Here is a 23,572-nt window from a genome sequence, read left to right on the forward strand (position 1 = left end):
AAGCCTGCTACAATTGTAACCTATTCTGCAAGCCTGCAGAACCTGTAACCATATTTGCAAGCCTGATGCATTTGTAACCAATCTCTTAAGCATTCAGATCTTGTAACCATACTCGTAAGACTGATGCATATGTAACCAATCGCCTAAGCTTGCAGATCATGTAACCACGATCTTAAATCATGCGCCCAGTTGCCTGAGCGTTAGGTGCGCAATACAAATGTAATAATAAATTAATAAATAAAGCTATGCAAACTATTATTGTCCAGATTCTGAGCAACATCCCGGTTATTCAGTGGCAGGTTAGAGTGCAGAGTCAAGAAAATGAACATCATTCAATACGATTGTAATGAAAATCAGTAAGTCATGTGAAGAGCAAGGACACATGATTTCCCACTCTGCATTAATTAACCTCATTGATAAGAAAACGCGTTTTTATATTTTCTTACAACACTTTTTTTTCTTGCCTCTACCGAACCGGCCCTCTCTGCAATCCTCATGAGCCACGCATCCCTCTGCAAATACCCACCAGGATTCTGTATAAGGCCGCGCTCCTCCGCTGACCTCATTAGCTTTTGATTTTTGATTTTACGACGAGATTATACAGAAAACATTGGGCATTTGCACTATCCTTGCACGGCTTTAGCATTTCTGTCTAAACCCATGGGCTTGACCTCGAGATCTGTTCAATTTGGGATGGAAGTAGCAGTTTTAACGTCCTTTGAGAGCAGCAGATTAAAACAGCACATGCAATAGTCATCATTTCAGGGAGCCTGTGAGTCCCAGGATGCGTGCTGTTCTCCCTAACAACATCTGTCTACAGTACACACCCACTGAAACAAAAACAAAAGCGTGCTGTTCTCCAATATTTCGGTTGCTATGAACGCTCGTGGATTTCATGGCTTTCAAAGACTAAAGCTAACAATTCAAATAGATAACTTTGTTCGTTGTGCATGTCAGGATTGTAATTGTTTATTTATACAGCTCTTATACACAGGTGGAGTGCTTCAAAGCGCTTCAAGGAGGGAGGGGAACAAGGGAATATGACGGCCATATGACAAATCTGTTTCACATCTGCCATTGTAAAAAAATGACAACCCATTGTGACGTCATGGCAGGGGATTATGGAATTCATAATCAGGCAGCAGAGCATTCTCTTGGCAGGCATTGTTTTCCTCCTTTTGGCTTGCTTAGGGTTGGTCGGGAACTTGGATCTTTCTATGTTGTATGAAATTCCCTCCTGCCTCCCATGGAGACACCCTACAATGTCTGGTCCATTCCGACAGTGCAGTGGGAGGGAGAGGGCCACAGGCGGCAATACACAACTTGCCATTCTGCATGGGAAGCTAGATACGGGGTGCATTGTACCCAGAGTGCCAAAGCACTTTGCTTCACTCTCATTGTCTACCAGATGTAGTTAATCCCTACACCACTGTCATTTGAAAAATTATTTTTCAAATACATTATGTGATGCAAAATTGCCACATACCTTTACATTGGTTACTCTCATAGACTCAATACCGAGACAGTAGCAGTGTGGAACAGCTGTCCACATCGAATGACCAATGTGGCCCGTAATACTTGTTAATCTCCTAGGTCACCATAAAGGTATCTATATTCAGTGAGGAAACTTTAGGTAAGAGAGAGTTAAGGTGATCAGATTCAAGGCAACAAACCCCTTGAAATTCTGTGGCTGTGGAAGTGATGACCATCTTAACTCCCACATCTGCTGAATTGCAAGGGTTTTGTTGCGTTACATCTGATCATCTTAACTTTCTCTTAGTTCAAGTTTTTTTGCTGAATGTTCAGGGTTTTGTTATACTATAGTTTCTTCTGAGCCCACTAACCACGACCTTCAGCTGTGGCCATTGTACATGTTGCACCAATACGTTTCTTTGGGGCCCACCAGCCATGGCCTTCGTAGGTGTAAACATTTTTTTTTTCACTTTCGATTTCCGCAATAATTTTCCCGGAAATCAATTCTGATTATGCAGATTCCTGCGGTAGTTTAATGGCCTTCCAATTCTCACGAGATTCCCCCAGCATTTCCCCTAAAAACTTGAAAATTAAAATCTTGTCCTTGTCCTCACAGGCACCCACCATGTGCCCCTCTCCACTCTCCTTGGTACCCCAGCCCGCTCAATTGCTTTTACCCCCTCGCTGGTCCTCCCCCATTTCCTCCTACCACTCTTTGGTTCATGTGACCATTTGGAGGATGTTTAGCAAACAACAGCAAAGTTATAATGGGTTTCAAAAGAGTTGGAAAAAAAAAATCCCCTGAAATGTGAAAGTAGATTAAGCTATTTGAGAAAAAAAAACACACGCCATGCAGTAGCCAGATAGGCAATGTGTTGTGGGTATGCAAATTAGTTCATAGGGATCATCAGTGTACTACAGTCTGGCTGCTGGGTGGCACATGTGCGACTGAAATGGCTTAATCTACTTTCATATTTCAGGAGCTAGGGTTTTATGAAGCCTTTTCAAACCCACCATAACTTAACTGATGTTTGCTAAACAGGTCCCAATGGTCCAGCCACAAGGCTGTTAGACTGTCCTGGACTAATGATCCCTAGGGGGCGGGGGTAAACATATTTATGCTGTATATACATTTATGTGTTTGTTTATTTATCACTAACTGGTGAACTCCTCTGCCTTGAAGTCACCATGCAAGGATTGAACCCACGTTGCACTGCATCATCTTGTTTCCAAGGGGACCATGTTTCCCAAAGAGCTACCCTCTTGACCTAACATTTGTGAATTGTTAGAAGTGGGCATTAAGTGACAGCTATGGTTGGCCAAACCCTAAAATTAGAAATAATTTGCTTCATTATGTCTCACTTGTATTGCCATCAATGAAAAGTCTACAGGCCTGACCTGGTACATCTGTGTATGTTTTCTTTGCAGGGTGGTGTTCCCAGGTGGAGTGCCTGAAGAATACTCCCTTGTAGCTACATTCCGTGTAAGACGAAACACTAAAAAGGAACGGTGGTACTTATGGCAAGCTGTGAGCCAAAATGGCAGTCCAAAGGTGAGGCACGTTTTTATCTATGAGAACACCTGAGAAAACTCATGAATAAATTAACTTTCTATGTATGCCATCTAATTTGCGCCCTACACTGCTTCAGCATAGGAAGATTGTCTAGGAATGTAGTACAAATACTAATAAATGGGCCCCAACCTCCAATATCCACATCTGTTAACCAGATTAATCTTTGAACTGTAAATACTACCCGTTATTGACAAGGAGGTCCTCGATAGTCGCGTCTCATAGTTTCGCTCAGCCACAAAATATAACTCCCTTAGATAGGACTACCCGCCCCACGTGGATAGTCAAAAAGCACAACGCCTGCTCCTGCATGTGTGGAGAGGGGCAACAATATCCAGACACGCAAAAATTCATTCAAATGGCTCGTGGGCCACATGTAATTGAATTCCAGAGAGGAGGGAGAACCCGCAGCTCTGGAAGACATTGTTTTCAGGACTTGTCACTCTCATGAACGCCACACTTCTTTAATGCCCAGATGCTGTGTCTTGACTCTCGCTAGATATTAAGGCAAATAACTCCTCACACAGGGCTTTGATCACTTTCTGATGATGTGAGGCCGAGGAGCAGCTGACATGGGGATCATGTGACAAATGTGTGTATGAAAGTGGCTGGAAACCGGTCACGACACTACAAGCCGTGGAACGTGGGGAGAAATGAGACCATGCAGACACTATTGACGAAGCAGTGCTCAGCAAACAGTACTGGATAAGCGCAGGTAGTCCTTGAGTAGAATCACTGCTTCAGTTTGTTATGAATTCCATGTCACTGAGAAAGCTGTGAGCATTCATCCCCTTCAAATATCTCACGTGAACAGCAAATTCCTGCATTCACCCCAGGATTAGCACCTTGAATACCTTATTGCAAACACGGACGGACATTGCATGGACAATTCAGGGCAGCACAGCCAGAGTGGATATCACAATAGTTTGTAAAAGTTCACGTTTTTAAGAGAGCTCACTTTCAAACTGGACACAAACTCAGCACAAAGCAAACTCTATACAACTGTCTTGTTTGCCTAAACTTTGCAGGCAAAGCTGAATTGTATATTTGTGCAGGTTGCCTTCTGGATCAGTTTCCAGCTGCTGAGCTATCTTGATTTTGTTTGCACATCAGCTGCAGAATTATATAATATGCATCCCCTAATTCTGTGAATTATGTAGGTAAAAAAAGACAGAAGTCATCAAATCATAAAATATAATAAAAGGCCAGGTGTATGTTTGTTTGATGCAGTCATGCACAGTAGAGACTGCATGATTCACCTGTTGTCACCGCTAGAGAGAGATGTTGCCTTGGGAAAGTGGTCCTACTGTGTTAATAAAATCCTAACAAATCCTTTTTTCCGGTTAACGAATTATAATCAAATATACCACATGATATATTAACACTGTGAAAACGTCTTTTTATATTTCATTTTATGAACACAGTTTATATAAAGTAACTACTTCTTGGGAAAATGGCCATTCAGGGATTGTAAGATTTCTAATGTAAAGGGGTTAGCTGGGTGCAACCTAGAGTTTTGCATAAGGAAGAAGAAGCGAGATTTGAACGCGACAGCACATGTTAGGCGATTTGTGTTATGCCTAACGTGTCACAGCTACAGTGAGATGAAACACACCTTGCGTTTTCAGATGAAATGCTTGCTCATGCAGGGAAGGTAAGCAGCGCACTTTGCAATCAATAGTATACTTTATCCAGAAGTGATGTTGTAGTGTGAGGCCGCAGGCATTGTGAAACCTGATTGGTTTTGAGATGTTTTTCTCTTGGCTGCAGCAAGTAGATTTAATCACGTTGTAAGAATTCCACACAGTTCAAGCTAATGTTGTTTTTTTTATATCTTTAAGCCAATGGTATGTGTTATTAGTTGAGTCTCAATAACATATATATATATATATATATATATATATATATATATATATATATATATATATATATATATATATATATATATAATGTGGGGCGTTCCATTTTTGCCTGACTGGCCTAAATAAACATGCTGCGATTCTTCATCTGGCCTCTTGGCGGACACGCTGTCTTCGGTTCTCTATATTCCATTTAATTTGATCCAGTTGTCTGCTTACATCACAGTGCATCCCATGGCATAAAATGAGTTCGTACATCTGCATTTGTACTAATATTCCCATCTCTTTGAAAAGTGTGGCATGAAGTTACATTTGGTATTGCCCGGGTTTGTGATGCTTTAAGGAAAATAGACCTTACAATAGTAGCCAATCAGAGATCTGCGTACAGGCCAAATATACCCTTTGCTTAACCAGACTAATCCTAGTACCTGGTGAGGAGTATCCCTCCTTACCCCCCCCTCCACCCTCCCTCCCCCCCCCCCCCCCCCCCCCGCCACAGGACAGAAGCGTGCAGGCTGCAAGGAGAATCCTAGTAGGAATACATGACAATTGGCCCTGGTGTTGGATTGACTTGGCGTTCCTACTGAACACTTTCTTTACCCGAGCAACAGGATCAATTGAACACTAACTTCAAGTTAGCTTCCATGTATTTAGGTGTGGCATTTATAAAGCAAAACCCTAGCAGGTAAACAATAGTGCACTATACACGAGGGATGCACCCACGCGGTTACAGGTAGTTGGTGAGGGGGAGCACAGGCTGCTGGGATGGTTAAAAGAAGAAGGTGATTGGGGATGTCTGGAAGGGGAGATGTAGGGTTGAGTGGAGCAAACAGCAATTGGCAAGATGTTCTTTGAAGTGCAAGATCTTTAGATCCTTCCTGAAAGGCAATATGGAGGAGCAGTGTCTGATCTGCATTGATATCTAATTACAGAGACCATGTAGCAGGAACATTACAGTTTCCTAGTGTTTCCCTCTTACAGTTCTTTGGTAGTAGTCTGTAGTGGCTTCTAGTGGTGTACTGGCCTCCATAGATGGTGTGTTTCTCAGCCAGCTAGAGTGGTATTATGGTGGTGACTGCTTTGTGGTTGATGCAGGCTGTCTTAGACGTGTTTGCACACTCGAAGAGGCAGACAGTGCAATTTCTTGAGGATGAGGGTGATGTGGTTGAATTTTCTTAGTCCAGTGATGAGGCATGCTGTAGCATGCTGGGAAGCTGTTAGGGGATCCAAGGTGGTATCTGGGATTCCTGTAAGTCGGACATTTCCACCATCCAGGTAGGAGATGACCAGAGTTTGGCTGACTACTCTAAAACTCAGAGCTGAGCTGATGGGCCTTACTTATGCTAGCAGTTATGGTATCCAGTGATAAAGTCGCTGGAGAAAAGGTCGCCAAGGGGTGACATTTTCCCACCTTTGCACTCTTAAGAAAATCAAGCACTTTCCCCAAATATTCTATGACTGGAGGATATCATAATAAATATAACCAGTCCTAGAATATGTCCGGAAAGGCTTTTCAGGGCACAGGGAAAAGAATCTCCTTCCTGGCGACTTTTTTTCTTAACAACTTTTTCACATAGAACTGCTGGTACTATAGGGTTTGGATCTTCTTGGCAATGTGTATTTTGAGTGCGAGGTAAACGTCATTGGTAAAGCTGAGAGAGTTGACATTAGGCGAGAGCCGAGGTATGAATCTGTGAAGCTTCATTTCCAGCTGTCAATTTTGTCCTTGGCAATGTTTGTGGGGGTTTCCAAGGAGAGTGTATTCAGTCTTTGTCATGTTAAGCTTCCGGTAGCTGCTTAACATGGAAGCTTGGATGAGACATCCAGGCTCGGATGAGGGACACACAGTGCCACAGTCCATGATGTCACTGATCCAAAGCTTTGCCATCTGCTTATTGGTGCATCCAGTTGTCAGTGCTGGTGAGGTCCCCAAGAGGTTCTGGGAAGAGGGTGTTGATGAAAGGGCTCAGGATGGAGACGTGGCACTCCACAGCATATTGGTCATTTCTGTGATCTGTTGGGGGAATCTGGATGAGTTGGTGTCCTTTCGAGAAGTGGAATGCAAATGGTTCAATATCTCTATTTCGCCTGTGGCTACCATGTCAGTCTTTGCATTGGTGCATTGGCTTTGCTGAATTCTCCTTTCATGGGCCTTTACATTGCAAGGGTTTCACTTTGAAGGGGGGCCTTGCCCCAGCTTGTCCCTGCTGCTTTCCCCTGCCTTGAAGGGGTTTCTTGCCTTCACTACCATCCTGCTTCTGCCACTGTTACTTGCCTTGAAGGGATGGTACTTCCTTTACCCATGACTGATCCACCAAGCCATGCCCCAAACAGTGCATCCTTCCTTCACCAACCCGATCCTGCTCCTGCACCCCTACTCTAGACTTTGCTGACCTCACTTGCTCAGGGTAGATGACATGTTACAGGTCACCTACATGTCGGCTCCAATGTGGTGCACTGATGCATGCTCCAATGTCCCGATGGTGTGCCAGTACTTCCTTGTTCATAACATCCTCCAACCTGTCATCCACCCCTAGCTCACCTCCTATAAACTAGATGGTTTCTTCTGTTTCATTCAGAACACCTTAATTGTTTCCTTGCCAATGTTATTGCACTGGTGAAATTGCACACCATGGCAGTGACACCATTGTAAAGACCTTTCTCCAGGCTAACCAGTACAAGACTGTTTCATTGAAGTCAATTTGGGTGGCTAGGATGTTTAGGTGATCCTTATGGTAAATGGTTCCCAAGGATGCAGAACCATTGAATCGGTGGAGTGGGTAGGGGGTCCCATTTGTCAATGTTGTGGAGGGTTTCATCAATAACTTGGATGTTGGATATCTCCTCACTGCATTATGGTCAGCACCTGGATTGGTAGTCTGTTACCAGATTGTGCTGCATGATCCTTTCTTGAAGCTGGATGGTGACATTCTTCTTGATCGCTTTGCAGAAGAAGGGTACATACTTGATGGACCAAGAGTTAGCCAGGCTGCCAGGGTTGAAGTTGTGCTTCCTCAGCAGGGGGCTCTGTTGCCTTTTCAGTCTATCTCAGAAGGTGCCTTTCATGAGGGATGGCTTGTGGCGTTGAGTAGTGGTGTAAGCACTTCTCTTGTGATGACCTTCACCATTTGGGAGTGGATTTTGTCTTTGTAGGTGGTGGGTTTGTGGTCTTCAAGATTGTTGGTCAGTGTGAAAGAATACTATGTGTGAGGTTGGAATAGACTGAGCTTTGTTTGTTGTCCATGATTAAAATGATACAGTTAAATCAATCTCTGAAAGTGAGGGCTGCTAATCAGACCCTCTTTCATAATGCTCCATCCTGAAAAGCATAGTGCGAGCATTACATTCTGCTGGCCTTTCAACTGGCACCTTTCAGAAGCGTACTTGTAGTTTGGGATCATGGCAGTGCAAAGTGACATTTGTATTCCTGTCAGCAGACTGATGGGGCCCAAACCTCCAGCATCCAGTATCTACCATCAAGAGTGTGTTATGTTTGTATTAAGCAGAGTAATAAAGCTGTTGTAAAAGTCTATAAGGCTCACCTTGACAGATCGATGAAACCAAATGGGAGGACCAATGCAGCCGTGAAAGTTACCCAGAGACAGCCCTGACCTCTCCTACCCAGGATAAAGTAACCCAGGAGAAAGGGCAGGACCGCCAGGGAAACCCTCTAATGGGAAGAAAACCCTGGTCGAGTCCCTCTTCGGCTGGATTGGGAGGAAGTTGAAGTGGAAGCTTCCCCGACGGATGGCAGAAAAGGATTTCACACGGGAGGCTTCTCCTACGTCCACAGGAGAGGGAAATTAGGAGAATGTCAGAAGAGGAATAAAGTAGAACAGGGAAGGGGAAGCATAAAGTAATCCTCTCACCAACGAAGGGACGAAGTTGGAGGAAGACTGTTCAGAACTGGAGATCGGAAGTATCGTGGAGCAGCAGGAGACTCTGGAAGGAATGAACAGGTGAGTAAGCTAATCGGAGAGAGGGGGGAGCCCTAAAAGGACTAAACTTACTCTAACGGATGTCTAGGAGAGACGGGAAACAAACAAGTCTGCCGGATTGGTCTGAATGAACAGTGTGCAGACGAAGACTGAAGGGAGAATCTGAATGAGGGGAGAGAACAGAGTTAGGAGAAACGGAAGATGTAAGTAGTTTTGACTAGTGGAGGTAGGTAGAAGATTCAGAAGCAAACTCAAGGAGCGTCAAAAGCAGAAGCGACGCGAAGCACCGTCCGCTTCGATTCCGGATAAAGGATCACATGAGCAGTAGGCCGTACGTCGAAGAGACGTGCAAAAACTGGACCGCTGCAGGTAGTACGGGGAATCTCGCGGGCATCCATCTTGGAACTGCTCGAAAGCAGAGTGCCGCACAAACGGGTACATGCCCACAAAGACCATTTGCAGCGATGTGTAACAGAGTGGGCCATTCTGACCTTGAAGTCAATTATAAAAGTGTGTGCTTCCAGAATCTGGTGGCAGTTGATTCATAACTAAATGTAAGGAAGGCCTGGTTATGGCATGGCGACCTCTGGGTATCCCCAATTAAACTGGCCAGAAACCTTTTGGTGTCATTTTGGTTTCCAGTGGGTTTCCCATCCAAGACCTCCTGTGCATTTACTGTCTGGGACTGAGTTTCTTGCAAAACAGACCATTTGGGCTTTACCCCAGAAAAAACATTTGTCTTCTCTCAGAAAGGCTTGTCACCTTAAAGGAAGACAGAAATTGCCCTAGGTGGCATGGCGAGGTCCAATGCTTCAATGTACAGGCTCTGCCAGTCAAGCAAAATTGCCACCAGGGTGGTGTTAAACAGAGATTATTTGATGTAGGCAGACAGGCAGAGGGGACAGAATTAGGATATTCAAGAGAGAAGCATCAGTCCACAGAAGGATCCCACCTTCATTGGCGCTCCCGAACTTCCTGCACCTCCTCCTCACTTCCTGCAGACAAGGCACTCTGGGTATTACATGGCCAAGCAGAAGGTTATAAACCAGCAGCAAGGACTGGACTCCTTACCGCATGCTAGAAGGGAACCAAGCTGCTGTACAATATAGCCTACTTAAGAGGTGAGACCAGCCCCTGTGAATCATTTTTGGAATACTGAAGAAGAACCCTTCCATTAACCATCCAGGGGGAAAACATGGGGTGACCTGCTGGCTCTACAAACCTACAACAGCTGAGACCACTGTTACCCAGGAACCTGCTCACTGGAGGTGACAGAACCCTGAAAATGCTCTCCAAAACCTTGCTGGCTGGGAAGTTCGGACCAAATGATGTACCTTTCTCCTGGAGACCCTACATGGGGTCCCCAGCACCCAGATGTCGGGAAACCACTAGGACCATGTTTTCCAGCTTCAATTTATTTTTGAGTCGGCCCAAGAGCTTTGAAATACATTTTAAGCTGTTGCAAGCATCTAGACCTGTCTTTGACACTTACTGCTTTTTGATCCGCTGTTGATGCATCAAGCTGCTGACTCAACCCATCGCCTGCCTGCACTACAACCCTTTTCATGCCAATCGCTACTGAAGAACCACCTCATATCGTTGGATCTCTTCCTGCTGACATGACCAAGACGATACACCGGCTCGCCCGATCACTTGGCTGGTTTATTCACCTGATTTGAGCCGATTACGACTACAGGGCCGCACCACATCATCAACTCGACTCTCTCGAAGCTTGTGATTCATTGGGAACTATCGACTTGAAATATCTCGAGCTCTACTTAACCCATTTGAAGCACCAAATAGGACAAACATACTTACTGAATATCCTTTGAGACTTAGCGTGTGACACAGAGGCCCTTTGCATTTATCCTGAGATATGCATTTTATTTTGTATTGTCATTGGTCAGCACGGGAGGCTATGTTTATTTAATTCCCAATTTTGCATGGCATATTAACAACTACAGATAATGTATCCCATTCTCATAATTTCCCCATGTTACAAATGCGAGTCAGTGCGTGAAAGGATCAGGAAATTGGCACTGGCCTGGGTTTGTATGGAATTCATTGGATGCTTGCAGTGGGTCTGTGATGAACTCTGCTGAACCTGCAAGCTCATGCCAGAAAAAATGTAGTCAGTGAAAATGTCGTGGCAAAAATACCTCTGCAGTGAAAAAGTTGCCAAGCAAAAGTAGTCAAGAAATGCTGCTGAAAAGTAGCCACACACGTTGCAATGTGGTTAGTCGTTAGGGTAGATTAAGTGTCTGGGTGAGTGTTAGGGTAGGAGTATGGTAAGGATAGGGCTAATAGACGAATGGTTTGGGTAAATGTTAAAGGAAAGGAATGTTGGAAAAGGATAGAGGTTATGAGAAACCTAATGGTTAGAGCAAAGCAACCATTAAGGTAAGTGTTAGAGTTGCAATTATGGTTAGTCTAAGGTTTGAATTAGAGCAAGGGTTTGGTTTAGGGCAAGGGCCATGTCATCTGTGGCGAGCTGGGGATCGGGTTGGAGTTAGGCTCATTGTTCATTTTCCATTGATTTTGCATTGAGTAACATGCAAATAAAATGCTTTACCGTGCTGAAGAGTAAGTGTTCTTTAAGAGTTTAGGGTATAAGTTATCGCTAGGGGAAGGTACAGAAATGGAGTTTGGGTGATTGTGGAGGTTTTATTAAAGGTTTGAGTCATTATTAGGGTTACAGTCTTGTACATTTGCTTATTTAAAAATATTTCTTTTGGCAACCTCATTAATGGCAATATTTTCACACTTAGCATTGATTCTATAGGATGACCTCATTTTTTTCATTTAGCTTTTTGCTGGCTACCTTGTCACATGGCTACATTCCTCTGAAGTGTGTATAAGTGTTTGGGATTTATTACAACAGCTGACCTCTTTGGAGCGGTTTATAGTGATAATATCGAATACAAAAATGTCGAAAGTCATAATTTCGAAAAAATAATTTCGAAAAAAAAAATCAAATTTCTTTTTCACTACGTTTTTTATTCGAAAAGGGGGGGTTCCCCCCAACCCCCCATTTTTTTTGTTTTTTTTTGTTTTTACCTTTATTTTTACTCGCGAAACCCAAAAAAAATATATAAATAAAAAAAATAAAGAATTTTCGATAGTATGACTGAACACCCTATGGAGCAACTCTCTTATGTACATCATCCCTTTAGAGAACACACCAACACTAACCTGACAGGCTTTGCAGGGATTATGTCATTAGAGAGCATTGGCTCACTGCCAGGCATTTTGCAAGGTGCCAGTCATCTTTGTGGAGACCCTGGCCTGCTTCCTGGTTGTCTGCAGTATATTCTAACCCTTTTGTGGAGTATCACTTCATCTCAGTACTTTGCACGTACCACCCAATGCAACTCACCCCTTTGGTGTGTGTCAGTGGCTCTCCAAACTGGGAAGGTGCTCTGGAGAAGTGGTCGGGTTGCTGCTGGGTGCCAACCAGTGCACCTTCTTTCCTGTGAGGTTGTTATGGATGTGATCAATGGTGTAATTTTTGATATTGTGCAAAATCATGAATGTGGTCGTGAGCTGAACAATGGGTGATACATACAGTCATGTGACTACCTTAAGTGGTTCTCAGCAAAAAATGAACCAGAAATAAGGAGCAACAGGGGTCACTATTACATCGCAGATGTAGGTGATGGAATCAATTAAGGCCTGAAAGGGCAGCTTTGGGGTGCTTTTTTTGCAATGGCATTGCAACTTTGGAAAACCAAAACTATAGCTTCGAGCTTGGATTTGCAGATCTTGCTTTACTGTTGGATCCTAGGATCTGGGTGGGTCAAAAAATACAAATTTAAAACTTCAGAGGGAACAGAAGGAGTCGCTGCTAGGGCCCAGGATGCAACTGGGTTAATGCAACGAGCCCTAGTGAGCCTAATTTTGGAGTTATTTCTGCCACACCACTGATGTGAGCATTGTGTGATACTATTAGTGCAGCCTCTGGTGGTTTGTATTTTATTAGTTTAGCTGTGTATGTATTGATGTAAAAATGTGTACATTTTAAGGTGGTTTACCTTACGTTATATTGACAGAATGTGTATAAATGAATGGCACGTGATACCAGTACACCAGCCTATGAACACTTTTAAGTTTTACAGGAGCAGTGACGCACATTGCATTCTCAGGAACAGTATTTTAAGTTTCTCCTAGAATAAGGTTTATTGACATTGAAAAAAAAAAAAATCCGGGGCCACTGTATTATATAGACACTAATTCCCACGTGGCATTAATGTTTGCCTGCAGTGAAACCAGCCTTTTCTTTATCAAACGGTCAATTTTGTAAGATAATCGCATACATTATTTGCTGCAGTGGCGATAAAATGTTCCAGGCTACTGAGATAGAAACTGAAGTATTGGAATATTGAATTAGTTTTTCTTAAGAACTACCTGTAAACCAGAGGCCATTGTAGATGATGATAAATGTGTAAGGTAAAAGGCACTCTTTGGCACAACTTATTTTAAAATGAGAGATAGAGGGAAATTGATGATCCATGGTGAATGTTGCACTCCTTTGCTGTTAAATGCGGCTGTTTAAAGTATAGCAACGCCTCCCCTGTCTCAAACTAGAATACCCGCCACTGCGTTGTAGGTGAAGTACCCACATCTCTAGGTCTCACCCACAAATCCCTATGTTATCCATGGAGTTGAGTCTTCCATTTTAGACGAGTCACCAGCCTCACTACGAGTTGGGCGGTAAGTGGTAAAATTGTCTGTAACTGAGTTAGCGAAAATGTTGCCACTACGCCAAATTATGAGGTTGGGTTTTGAATGGAGGATTTACCTGCAGGAAAACCCTGTAGGTAAATCTTCCCACTTAATGCCGAAAAACCATCAGAATTGGTGGAATTACTGCAGCGGTAAGTCCGCAGCTATAATGCCGTAAAAAAGCCCCATTGGGTCCAATGGACCCAAAATAAATGGGGAATTAGACTGCCACCACCACTAGTAATCAGGGGAAATTCCACCTGTCCAAGTGGCCGTAACGGTAATTCATTAGGTGATTTTTTGGCGGATTTACCAGGGAATTACCGCCTAACTCATCATGAGACCTACTGTCCACAGATGAAGAACATATTCAGAAAGGTCAAAATGCTGGTAGGTTGTGTCACAACTGTCAAACCAGAGCAGCTTAGATAATCCATGCCAAAATAGGGGGTGGGGGGATAAATGAGTGGTGGCTTAATTACTGTGCATTGTAATCATGTGAAAGTGTCAAACAATGTTGAGCTATTGAAAAATTGCTTAAACATCAGCCCGTTGGCTAATGGATATACAAACATACAATGCACACTGTAAGGGTCCAGAAGTATGAGTCTTGACACAGTTATATAAAATTGGTTGCCATAGACTTTTATTTAAATCAGCAAAAGAAACGAAAAGCCTATCTTGCCCTACTTACTATAAGGGATTGCCTTACCACAGCAAAAATACTAAGTAAAATGTCCACTGTCCTGTGCCTAAACCTATTTCCATCCCTTACACTTTGAAAACTAACTAAAGAAAACTGGATGTCTCATTAACGCAGAAGGAGGCCCGTCTCATTCCTGATGTAGATTCCAAGGCACAGTTCTTGCGAACGATTATGTGGGTAAATGTTAACTGCTTGAATGTTCAGACCAACCTAAAGAAAACCCAGTTCCTCAATCTCATGGGAGGAACCTCTTCCTTGGTTCTTGCTTTCACAAAACAAAACACAGTGTTCCCCTCTCTTAGAGAGTACCTTTTCCTCCGTTTGAGTATTCGCCTTTTTAAACAAAACACAGTTCTCTCCTCTTCTGAGGAGAAACATTTTCATAAGTAATACAGAGTTCCCCAGTCTTTCAGAGGGAACTTCTTATTTAAACAAAACACATAGTTCCGCAATCTCCTGGAGGGAACCTCTTTCACTGTCTCTGAACCAAAAATGACATTTTCCACTCTTTTATCAGAATTGGTTCACTAACCTGCCAAACCTGACAGTAGACTTCCCCAATGGTGTATCAAGTCTGGTTCACTAACCTGAAAGGCTAGATTTCATATCTTTGAGTTACAAAGATGTTTGCTCTATTGCTGGTTTTTACTGTTTTATCTTTTTATATCTTCTCATGATGTCCCTGAGTGCTTCTGGGCTTCAGCTCACTGGTAATAGGTATTTCTGCACTGCTGTAGCTCTTCCAACCTAATATACTTTACTGATGGGCCTTGCCAATTTGCATTTGAGTCCTAGACCCTCTTGTACAGTGGCAGGTCTTCCCCGCTTTGATATGGGTCCCAGACCCTGCTCTTTTGCTTCTGCGGGATCCCTGTTCCTTCCTTACCTATTGTTCACTTGGACAGACCTGGTATACTCTCCTGCCAGGTACTCTCCCACATAGATTTATTCTCAATGTTCGTATCAGCCTGTATAATTCTTTTGTTATCCCCTTGTGCTCTTCTGGATGTGTTTATCTAGTTTACAAAGTTCATATCAAAGTGTACAATTCCTCTTGTCTGCCCTTATTCTCTTCTGGGTGTAGTTACGTGGTTTGCAAAGTTTGTATCAGTGTACAATTCCTCTTGTATCCCCTTGTGTTTTTTGGGATGTATTTACGTGGCTTACAAAGTTTGTATCAAAGTATACAATTTCTCTTGTATTCCCTTGTGCTCTTTGGCATGTATTTACTTGGTTTGCAAAGTTTGTATCAAAGTATACAATTGCTCTTTTATCCCCTTGTGCTCTTTGGATTATATCTACAAGGCCTTTCAGTTCATTCAACTCCCTCAGGGTGCCAATAACCAGTTCAACCCTTTGCCTACCTTTGGGAAGTCTCAGGCAGTCTCCGGTCTTTTCTAGAGGTGGAGCAGAGCTTCCCGGTTGCTGCCGCACTCAGTGTTCTCATTCTCACTGCTCTGCAGTTCCACACTTTCCCTCGCATCTATAGCTTCCCGCGTCTTCGTTCTCGCTCTGCTTTCGCCAATCTGGCTTCCTTTCTCTCGGCCACTGGCAAGGTCCGCCTCGCTTGGGCCTCTTGGATAGTTACATCTCTATGCGTCCCGGGTTCCAGCCTTCGGGTCTCCTGCCATGGATTGAGTATCTCATTACCTGCTCCTACAGGGCTGGATTGATGGCCTATTAAGTCCTTGTTTCCTTTTTATGACTGGGGCTGCCTCTTGACAACTGTAGCACCTGTGTTGGTTCTGCAGTGGGATTTTGTCTCCTCTCCTTGGTCCATCTTCTTCCTCTCAGTGATATTTTGTATTAAGCTTGGGTAAGTCTCCCTCTTACTTGTCCAAGTTTTGTCAATGACATTTTCTACTCTACCATAACATATAGAGGTATCGTGGACCAAAGGGGCCTGAGTGGGTTACGAGGAGAGTAGGGACACCAAAAGGGCAAGTGAATACTGCATTCTCCCATGGCCATAATCACTGGTCCGGTCCCAGGGAGGATTTCCCTCCCCATGAGATACACCCACTGAGTACCACCCCCAGGGGGATTATTGGGTAGTAGCCTCACCTCCCTGGTGTCATGGAAAGGGGCCTCCCCCATGGAAAAAGTGACAATAACCTAGGATTCTCAGAACACATGTATTTTCTTAATGTGTACGTTGCAGAAGGTGAAACACATATATTATTCCACATAGACTGGTGCAAAAATGTAATTAAACCTCCCTAAAACAGTGTGTTTTTGCACTAGTTAAAAGTGAAGCAATATTCAAGAAAGATATCTAACACACAGTTCATACTTTTGGATTCCAGCAGCGCTTTTAGCACCATTGAATGTCCACTGTATAACCAACAGTACACCGCACTGCCATTTACACCACTAACCACCACTGGCCTTTTCACTAAAATGAACATATTTGATGTTTGGCAAAAGGTTATTTCTTCCTCAAAGCATCTCTTTAGTACGTAGATGTTTTAGATTGCAAACTGGTTTGTTGGGTGACTTTAATACACTGCGGCATGTTTTCTGCTGTCTCTACATCCCGGAAGAGATAATCCTTTGTGTCTCATGTCACCCTTAGTTTTGGAGTAACATACACCATACACCCTTCGCTATCAATCTCTTTTTGAACATGTTGATAATGGTTCTCCTTTTCATTATCTTGAGGAGCTGAGGTTAGATCTTCTGCTGTTCATATGTCATAGACCCCTTTTCCTTGAATGCTTCATGATTCTCTCTTGATTTCTGAGGTCTGAGACCTTAAAGATCAGAGTGCAGCCTTCTTCAGCGACGTTCCGTATGCCACTTGCAGGTGATGTTATTCTATATATCGATATTTATTTTATAAAGTTGGTGTTTTGCATCACCTTCTATTACGCACACTACTTCAGAGTGCCTTTGGAGAAAACAGGGAGGGGAGAGAAGGGAAGGAGAAGGGTAACCCAAACGAGGGAATGCCCATGCAAAGTGTTAGTTCAAGAATTTCGGTTTTAGAGGTAAGTGTTATTTTCAACCATTAGAGAAAATCCTTTAGTACCTCGCTACACAAGAGAAAGCCCGTAGTCGGGTCCTCTCCAATACTTAATTAGCATTTTGGTAAAAGCTTTCTTAAACGGGAGAGTTTTCAGGCCTTTCATAAATTTCAAATGGTCTGGCTCTAGTCTCAACTCCTGCAGGTGCTTGTTTCATAAATATGGGTCTGTCTTCATTTTGGAAGGTCCTTGGGAGAGCTTGTTCCCCCAGCTTGACCTCAGGGTTCCTCTTTAGGAGTAATATTTGATAATGAAGTCTGATTAATACTTAGGCGCAAGCTACCATGCTGTTCTCCTTGTGATGCACACACTTTTGAATTGTATTATACTGAAGACAGGCAGCCAGTGTAGGCTTCTCAATGATCCATTTATAAGGGCATTTCTTCAATTCATAGATTAGCAAGGCTTCCCTTCTATGGTTAGCCTGAAGTCTGCTGATTTCTTATGGGAGATATAGAGAAGGCGTGCAACAGTCACATTTCTATAGAATTAGCACCTGGGGGGCTTGGCGCCTGAGGTAATGGCTGCCTAATCCATCTCTTTCCCATCCCATGTAACTATATATTGCAACCGGATCCTAAATGATCAAGAATGAGTCGGTACGGAGCTAATTTCAGAATCGGGAAAATAACGTGGATGTACTGACGAACAGACTAAGTTTTATGATGCTTCCCGGGACGAATGGCAAAGGGAGAGGGGGCTGCTCTGACAACCGAGGCAGACTCTCCCTGCTTTCACGATGTCTGAGGTAAAGACATGGGGCCATATTAGGAGTATGGCGGTAAGGCAACAATGGCGCCGGTATCGCTACCCGCACCGTAGCTATCGCCATACTAGGACTTCGGTACGCGGGTGCCCTTGCAGCCACATGGTCTGACCAGGTGGCCATACCGGCACCCGCAATCAGAACATGATGGTAGCAACGGTACCATTATAAATGGTACCGCTGCTACCATCCTCCCCTTTCCCATTGAGCCCTATGGGGGCTCAAATGGGAATGAGGATGTACTGGCTCCAGCACCCACGCAAGGGGAATTAGCGGGTCCGCCGAGATTGGAATGGCCCGGTTATTCCCCTTTCGCGGGTGCCGGACCCAGATGCGAGTTTGAGGGTAGCCTTGCCGGTAAAACTGGCAATGCTACCTCCAACCTCGTAATGCAGCCCATGGTTGCGTTTGTGCATTAAGGCCATAGGCGTGAACCTCCTTTATTTACCATAAGTGCGACATCTCATGGATCTAAAATAATAAGCAGCTAAACTCTGTTGTATCCTAGTGAGCTACAATAATTTAATATCATTAGGAAATATTTTACTACAGCGATATGTCTTAACAAATTCTAATTTCATGCGCTCTGCGAAGACCTCCTGCTCAAACAAGGATATATCTGCCAACTCTCCATGGAGTATAGTGGTTTGATCAGTGTGGCATCCAATATAAACTCAAAAAGCTCTGCTGCTAAAGATAATTCATCCTCGGGCAAATCCACAATTGCACTAAAAAAGGCCCAAAAGTGACTTCCCACCTCCCTTGCATGCATCCAGTGACCCGGGCATGGAAGCAATTCTCATGGAGATAAGGGCTTTGAAACCCTCCATGGAAACCACTAATAATAAACTCCAACAACTGGATGATCGTTGATCTATATTAGAGGCCAGGATTGATGAGGTGGAAAGAAGTTTCAGTGGGGTGGAGGAGGATGTAGCTACGCGCATTAGTATATTAGGGAGACTGGTTAAGGACCTTCAAAAACACAATGAGGAACTGTAAAACAGAGGACATCGGAACACCCAGTGGATTTCGGGCTTCCCTAATGGCTGAGAGGGAGAAGACACAATCCTATTCTTGAAGTAAATCGTGTAAAAGCTCATTAATCTTCATTCCTCTTTATCCCAGATTATACAAAGAGCGCACCCGCATTGGTTTGAAAGTCTATGAAGGTCAGAAAACATCAGTACCTCGCACTATGATATTTCTGTTACTAGAATATACACAACTGCAGCTGATTATTAAGAAAGTAAAAGTGTAAAAAATGATGACAAGGCGCGCACTCTGGTTCCCAGTCAAGTTTTCCTGCTGTAGCAACAAATTATCTTCTCCTCCAAACGTTTTCTTGACTCCATCAATCATCAGGGAGGCTGTGTTTCTTTTCCTTTTCAGGCGTGTCTAGTTGCATTTCCTTTGAAGGTGTTTCAGGTTAATTCACATTGAAGTCTCTAAGGATTCTGGTACTTGTATTCTCACACTTTTTTCAATTGCAGGTGACTGGGCAACAACTCCCTCCGAAGCACAAATTTATCCTTGATAGGGGGAGGGGGAAAACCATGTTTATGGCTCTCCATAGTAAGGCATGATGGCCCTGGTGCTGCAGCCTCTTGAGCCCGGGACTCCTGGAACATAGTCTAAAAAATGATGACAAGGCGCGCACTCTGGTTCCCAGTCAAGTTTTCCTGCTGTAGCAACAAATTATCTTCTCCTCCAAACGTTTTCTTGACTCCATCAATCATCTGGGAGGCTGCATTTCTTTTCCTTTTCAGGCATGTCTAGTTGCATTTCCTTCAAAGGTGTTTCAGGTTAACTCACATTGATGTCTCTAAGGATTCTGGTACTTGTATTCTCACACTTTTTTCAATTGCAGGTGACTGGGCAACAACTCCCTCTGAAGCACAAATTTATCCTTTATAGGGGGAGGGGGAAAACCATGTTTATGGCTCTCCATAGTAAGGCATGATGGCCCTGGTGCTGCTTCTATCTAACAAAATTTCTATGGCGGAAATGCAGAAGTAATGTGTTTCTCACCTGTTCGATTGTTTCAGTGCTTTGTACTTCAAATTCAGGCCTTAGTCCCATGATGGTTGTTCCTGATGGCATTTAGATGTATAACAGGGACATCAAAGGGATCAATCCCCCTATTAAGCTATTAAGAGACAGAAAATGCTGGCACACCTAGAAAAATGTAAACCCTCCACCGCATCTTTACACTAATCAAAGAAACTGAAAATGTTTTGGGTGGGTGATGTTATTGCAGGCCAAACGAATGTGAAATGTAATGGGGTTACTACCTTAATAAACAAAAAGCTGATTTTTTTTTTATTTTTTACATTTTTTTATTACTTTTATATAATCACATTTGTGATTTTTACAAGGTTAAAGCTGTTCTGAAAAAATATAATTTACATACGCCGAGCTTAATCAGTTCAGCGAATTCGACAATAGGTTGATCTTTTTGAAAGCAATGTCAAATATTTTCACCAAAGCGATAGTCCATTTGATGTTTTACATCAAACGCTGAATTACAATATCCTGCATACTGAATCCGATAAGAAAGGAAGATGGATATTAGCTAAGCTCCAAATTAATTTGCATATTATCTCCATAATTAATATTTATGGCCCTATGAATCCAGACCATGAATTTTGGATTAATATAAAAATAAACATTACTGCAATTATATCTACCAAGCCTCATAGTGTGAGGAGACTTTAATGATATTATGGATCCTTTTTTAGATAGAAGGTATACATGTATCTTTAAAAACTGTAAAAGCCATGAAGAATGTACTCGATTAATGTCTGAAACATGGATGCTAGATTCATGGTGACTTGCACACCCCGCAGATTATGACTACACCTTTCACTCTATACCACATAATATTCGTTCACATATCGACTATATTTGTTTCACCAAGTACATATTTAACACAATCATTGATTCTAGAATAGAAAGCATCCTCATATAAGATCATGCCCCTGTCATAATAACATTTGATTTTAAAGATACTAAAACATGAACAAGTAGATGGCGGTTCAACAACTTTCTATTACAAGATAGAGATTTTGAGCTATCTCATCAGTCCTTCAATCAACAATTCTTTGAAATCAATAAAAAAGAAGCTACCTCCAATGTGAACACATGGGATGCCTATAATCAGCTCTGAGTTGCATACTATCTCCTATGTTATAAGAAAGAAAAAAGAAAGGAAAAAGGCGCTATATAATCTTGATGGCAATCTGAATAAATTAGACAGAAAATACAACCAGAATCCGCAAAAACACATTATTCACAACATAATATCACTCAGATGTCTTATTAATAAAACATAATTGGAACAAGCATGTGGGATGATTCTAAAATACAAGTAAAAGATCTATCAAACTTTTAACAAGGCGATTAAATCACTTGCATCTTATCTAAAAATAAAAAAAAGATAAAAAATCTCATCTATTTAAATGAACATGGTATTTGTGTATGTTCGGGTATTTATTTCAAATAGTGGGTAGAAAATCCTACTCCCCAATTGACTTAAATTCCTAAACTCCTATACATATCAATGTGATTTACTGGGAAATGAAAGATCTTCAGAAAGGTAAAGTACCTGGCCCAGATGGCAGATCGATTGAAATTCTTGCCCAGTTCAGCAATAATCTTGGTTTGGTTTCTTGCGAGCACAATTCCCTATCCCAACATCTTGGCACACTATTTTTTCCAAGTGTAGGACTCTTGGATTAATTAATTTTCTATTACTTTAGGGGCGGGTCGCAAATGCGCAATATTTAGAAGTTGCTTGGTTTACTCTCCTGATAAGTAATTCTCTCTCTTCAGATGTGGGTTGCAGACTCAAAATATTCATTCACAGTGTCCCAGACCTTCTTATCACTTTGGGTGCAGGTCCCAGACTCACAGTATTCAGAACTGCTTGGTTTACTCTCCTGCCAATCAGTTCTCTTCTCATTGATTTGGAAGCAGGTCCCAGACACCCAATGTCCATTCCCAGGGTGCAGATGAACTTATCACTTTGACTTTCAAAGAGGTGTGAGTCCCAGACTCATAATGTTCGTCCAAGGTCTAACACCCCCCACTCTTTGGGGTCCCAGAGCTACTTCTTACTATTTGACTTTCAAAGGGTTGCGGGTCCCAGAACCACTCATTCCAACTATTCTCTTCACCTCCTCACTTCCCCGGACCTCCAGCACCTCTCGGGTAACCCACTACCTGTTGACTTCTTTCATGCAGGTACCAACATTTCCCAAGCAGCTGCTCCAACTCTCAACTCTCTGGTAGCATTCTGGGCTCCTGCGAGGTCTGCAGAAACTCAACAGAATCCTCCTTGGAGGGCAGCCCTCTGACACCAGCATCACAGCTGAGCTCCTTCCAAACTCCCTCACTTTCCTCCTGAAGCAAGCACTACACTGTTGTTGAGGATTCATCTGAGGAAAAGGTGGTCTCTTGGTCCCACAGACTGCTGGCACTCAAGGGAGTCATACTGGTTCACAACCTCTTCTGCTTTAGCACAGTATTCCTGCTCCTTGCTCCTCTAAGGAGGGCTTCTCTCAAACTTCCTGATTCTCTCTTCCCTTTTATAACGGCTCTGGCCAATAGGATTTTAGAAAACACTAGTCTGCCTAATGTGGTTCCTACAGGTAATCCTCATGCCTCTGCACTTCTCCCTCGTTACATTACTGATCTTATGACTCTTTTGTGAGTCATTGAGTTTCATCTTCGTCACAGTACTGGGAAAGGGATCTTCACTTAGGTAACTCCTATTCTTCCTCAACCAAGTACTTTCTAGGGGAAAGGTTGGGTGGCCACAACTCATGAGCCTACTAGGAAAGGAGTTGTTCTCAGGATTGTAGGATGGGTTCTAGGGTCAGGAAATGGACAAGACTACCGTAATCTTAGGGGATGGTTGTCCCTAATCCCATTAGGGGTTTACTCTTCCATGTGATCCTCTGCCTGCTTACCATCCCCAGGTGGACTGTTGGACTGTGGGGAAGAAGGGGCGACATCCATAGCTTCGTCACAACAGTTAAAGATGCAGGACTTTTCAACACATTCTTCACATTTAAGTCATACATTGTTCAGTTTTAAATATGTTGGACACTATTGTATGGTCTTGCCATTTTATTATCACTATACTCCCTCCAATCTCACTTCCTCCACATGCTTTCCATTTCCTAGTAAGATATATCTTAAATCATGTTTTATTTTTTCTCAAGTTTTTGACAATGTTTACTTGTATGTTAATGGTGTATAATTATGGGATGAGGCTAGGGTTAGACAGTGTAGTACTGTGGGCAGGTAGCACAAAGGGGTATTATTGTCCATTAGCACCCGGAAGTGTATTGAAACATGGAACAATGCTTTCACTTTTGTAAAGAAAAGCATTCACTCTAACAATGAAACTAAAGCCACTTCATAATAAATCTGTTCCCGTTCAACCAGGTTTTACAATTAAAAAGCTTACCACAACAAAACAACCTAGGTTTTTGAGTATTACAAA

The 23,572-nt window shown here is 42.8% G+C and overlaps 1 protein-coding gene across 3 annotated transcripts in view; it reads left to right on the forward strand.

Moving 5' to 3' along the window:
* The window catches only part of COL19A1 (collagen type XIX alpha 1 chain), a 2,241,461-nt gene that overhangs the window by 328,621 nt on the left and 1,889,268 nt on the right, over positions 1 to 23,572 (forward strand). For all 3 annotated transcript variants that reach the window (XM_069606203.1, XM_069606204.1, XM_069606205.1), the window contains exon 5: positions 2,902 to 3,025. In XM_069606203.1, the coding sequence (XP_069462304.1) occupies positions 2,902 to 3,025 (124 nt within the window). The remainder of the gene's footprint in view (positions 1 to 2,901; positions 3,026 to 23,572) is intronic.

This window comes from Ambystoma mexicanum, chromosome 4p (assembly GCF_040938575.1).
Source record: "Ambystoma mexicanum isolate Mex_15411 chromosome 4p, UKY_AmexF1_1, whole genome shotgun sequence".
Classification (NCBI taxonomy): domain Eukaryota; kingdom Metazoa; phylum Chordata; class Amphibia; order Caudata; family Ambystomatidae; genus Ambystoma; species Ambystoma mexicanum.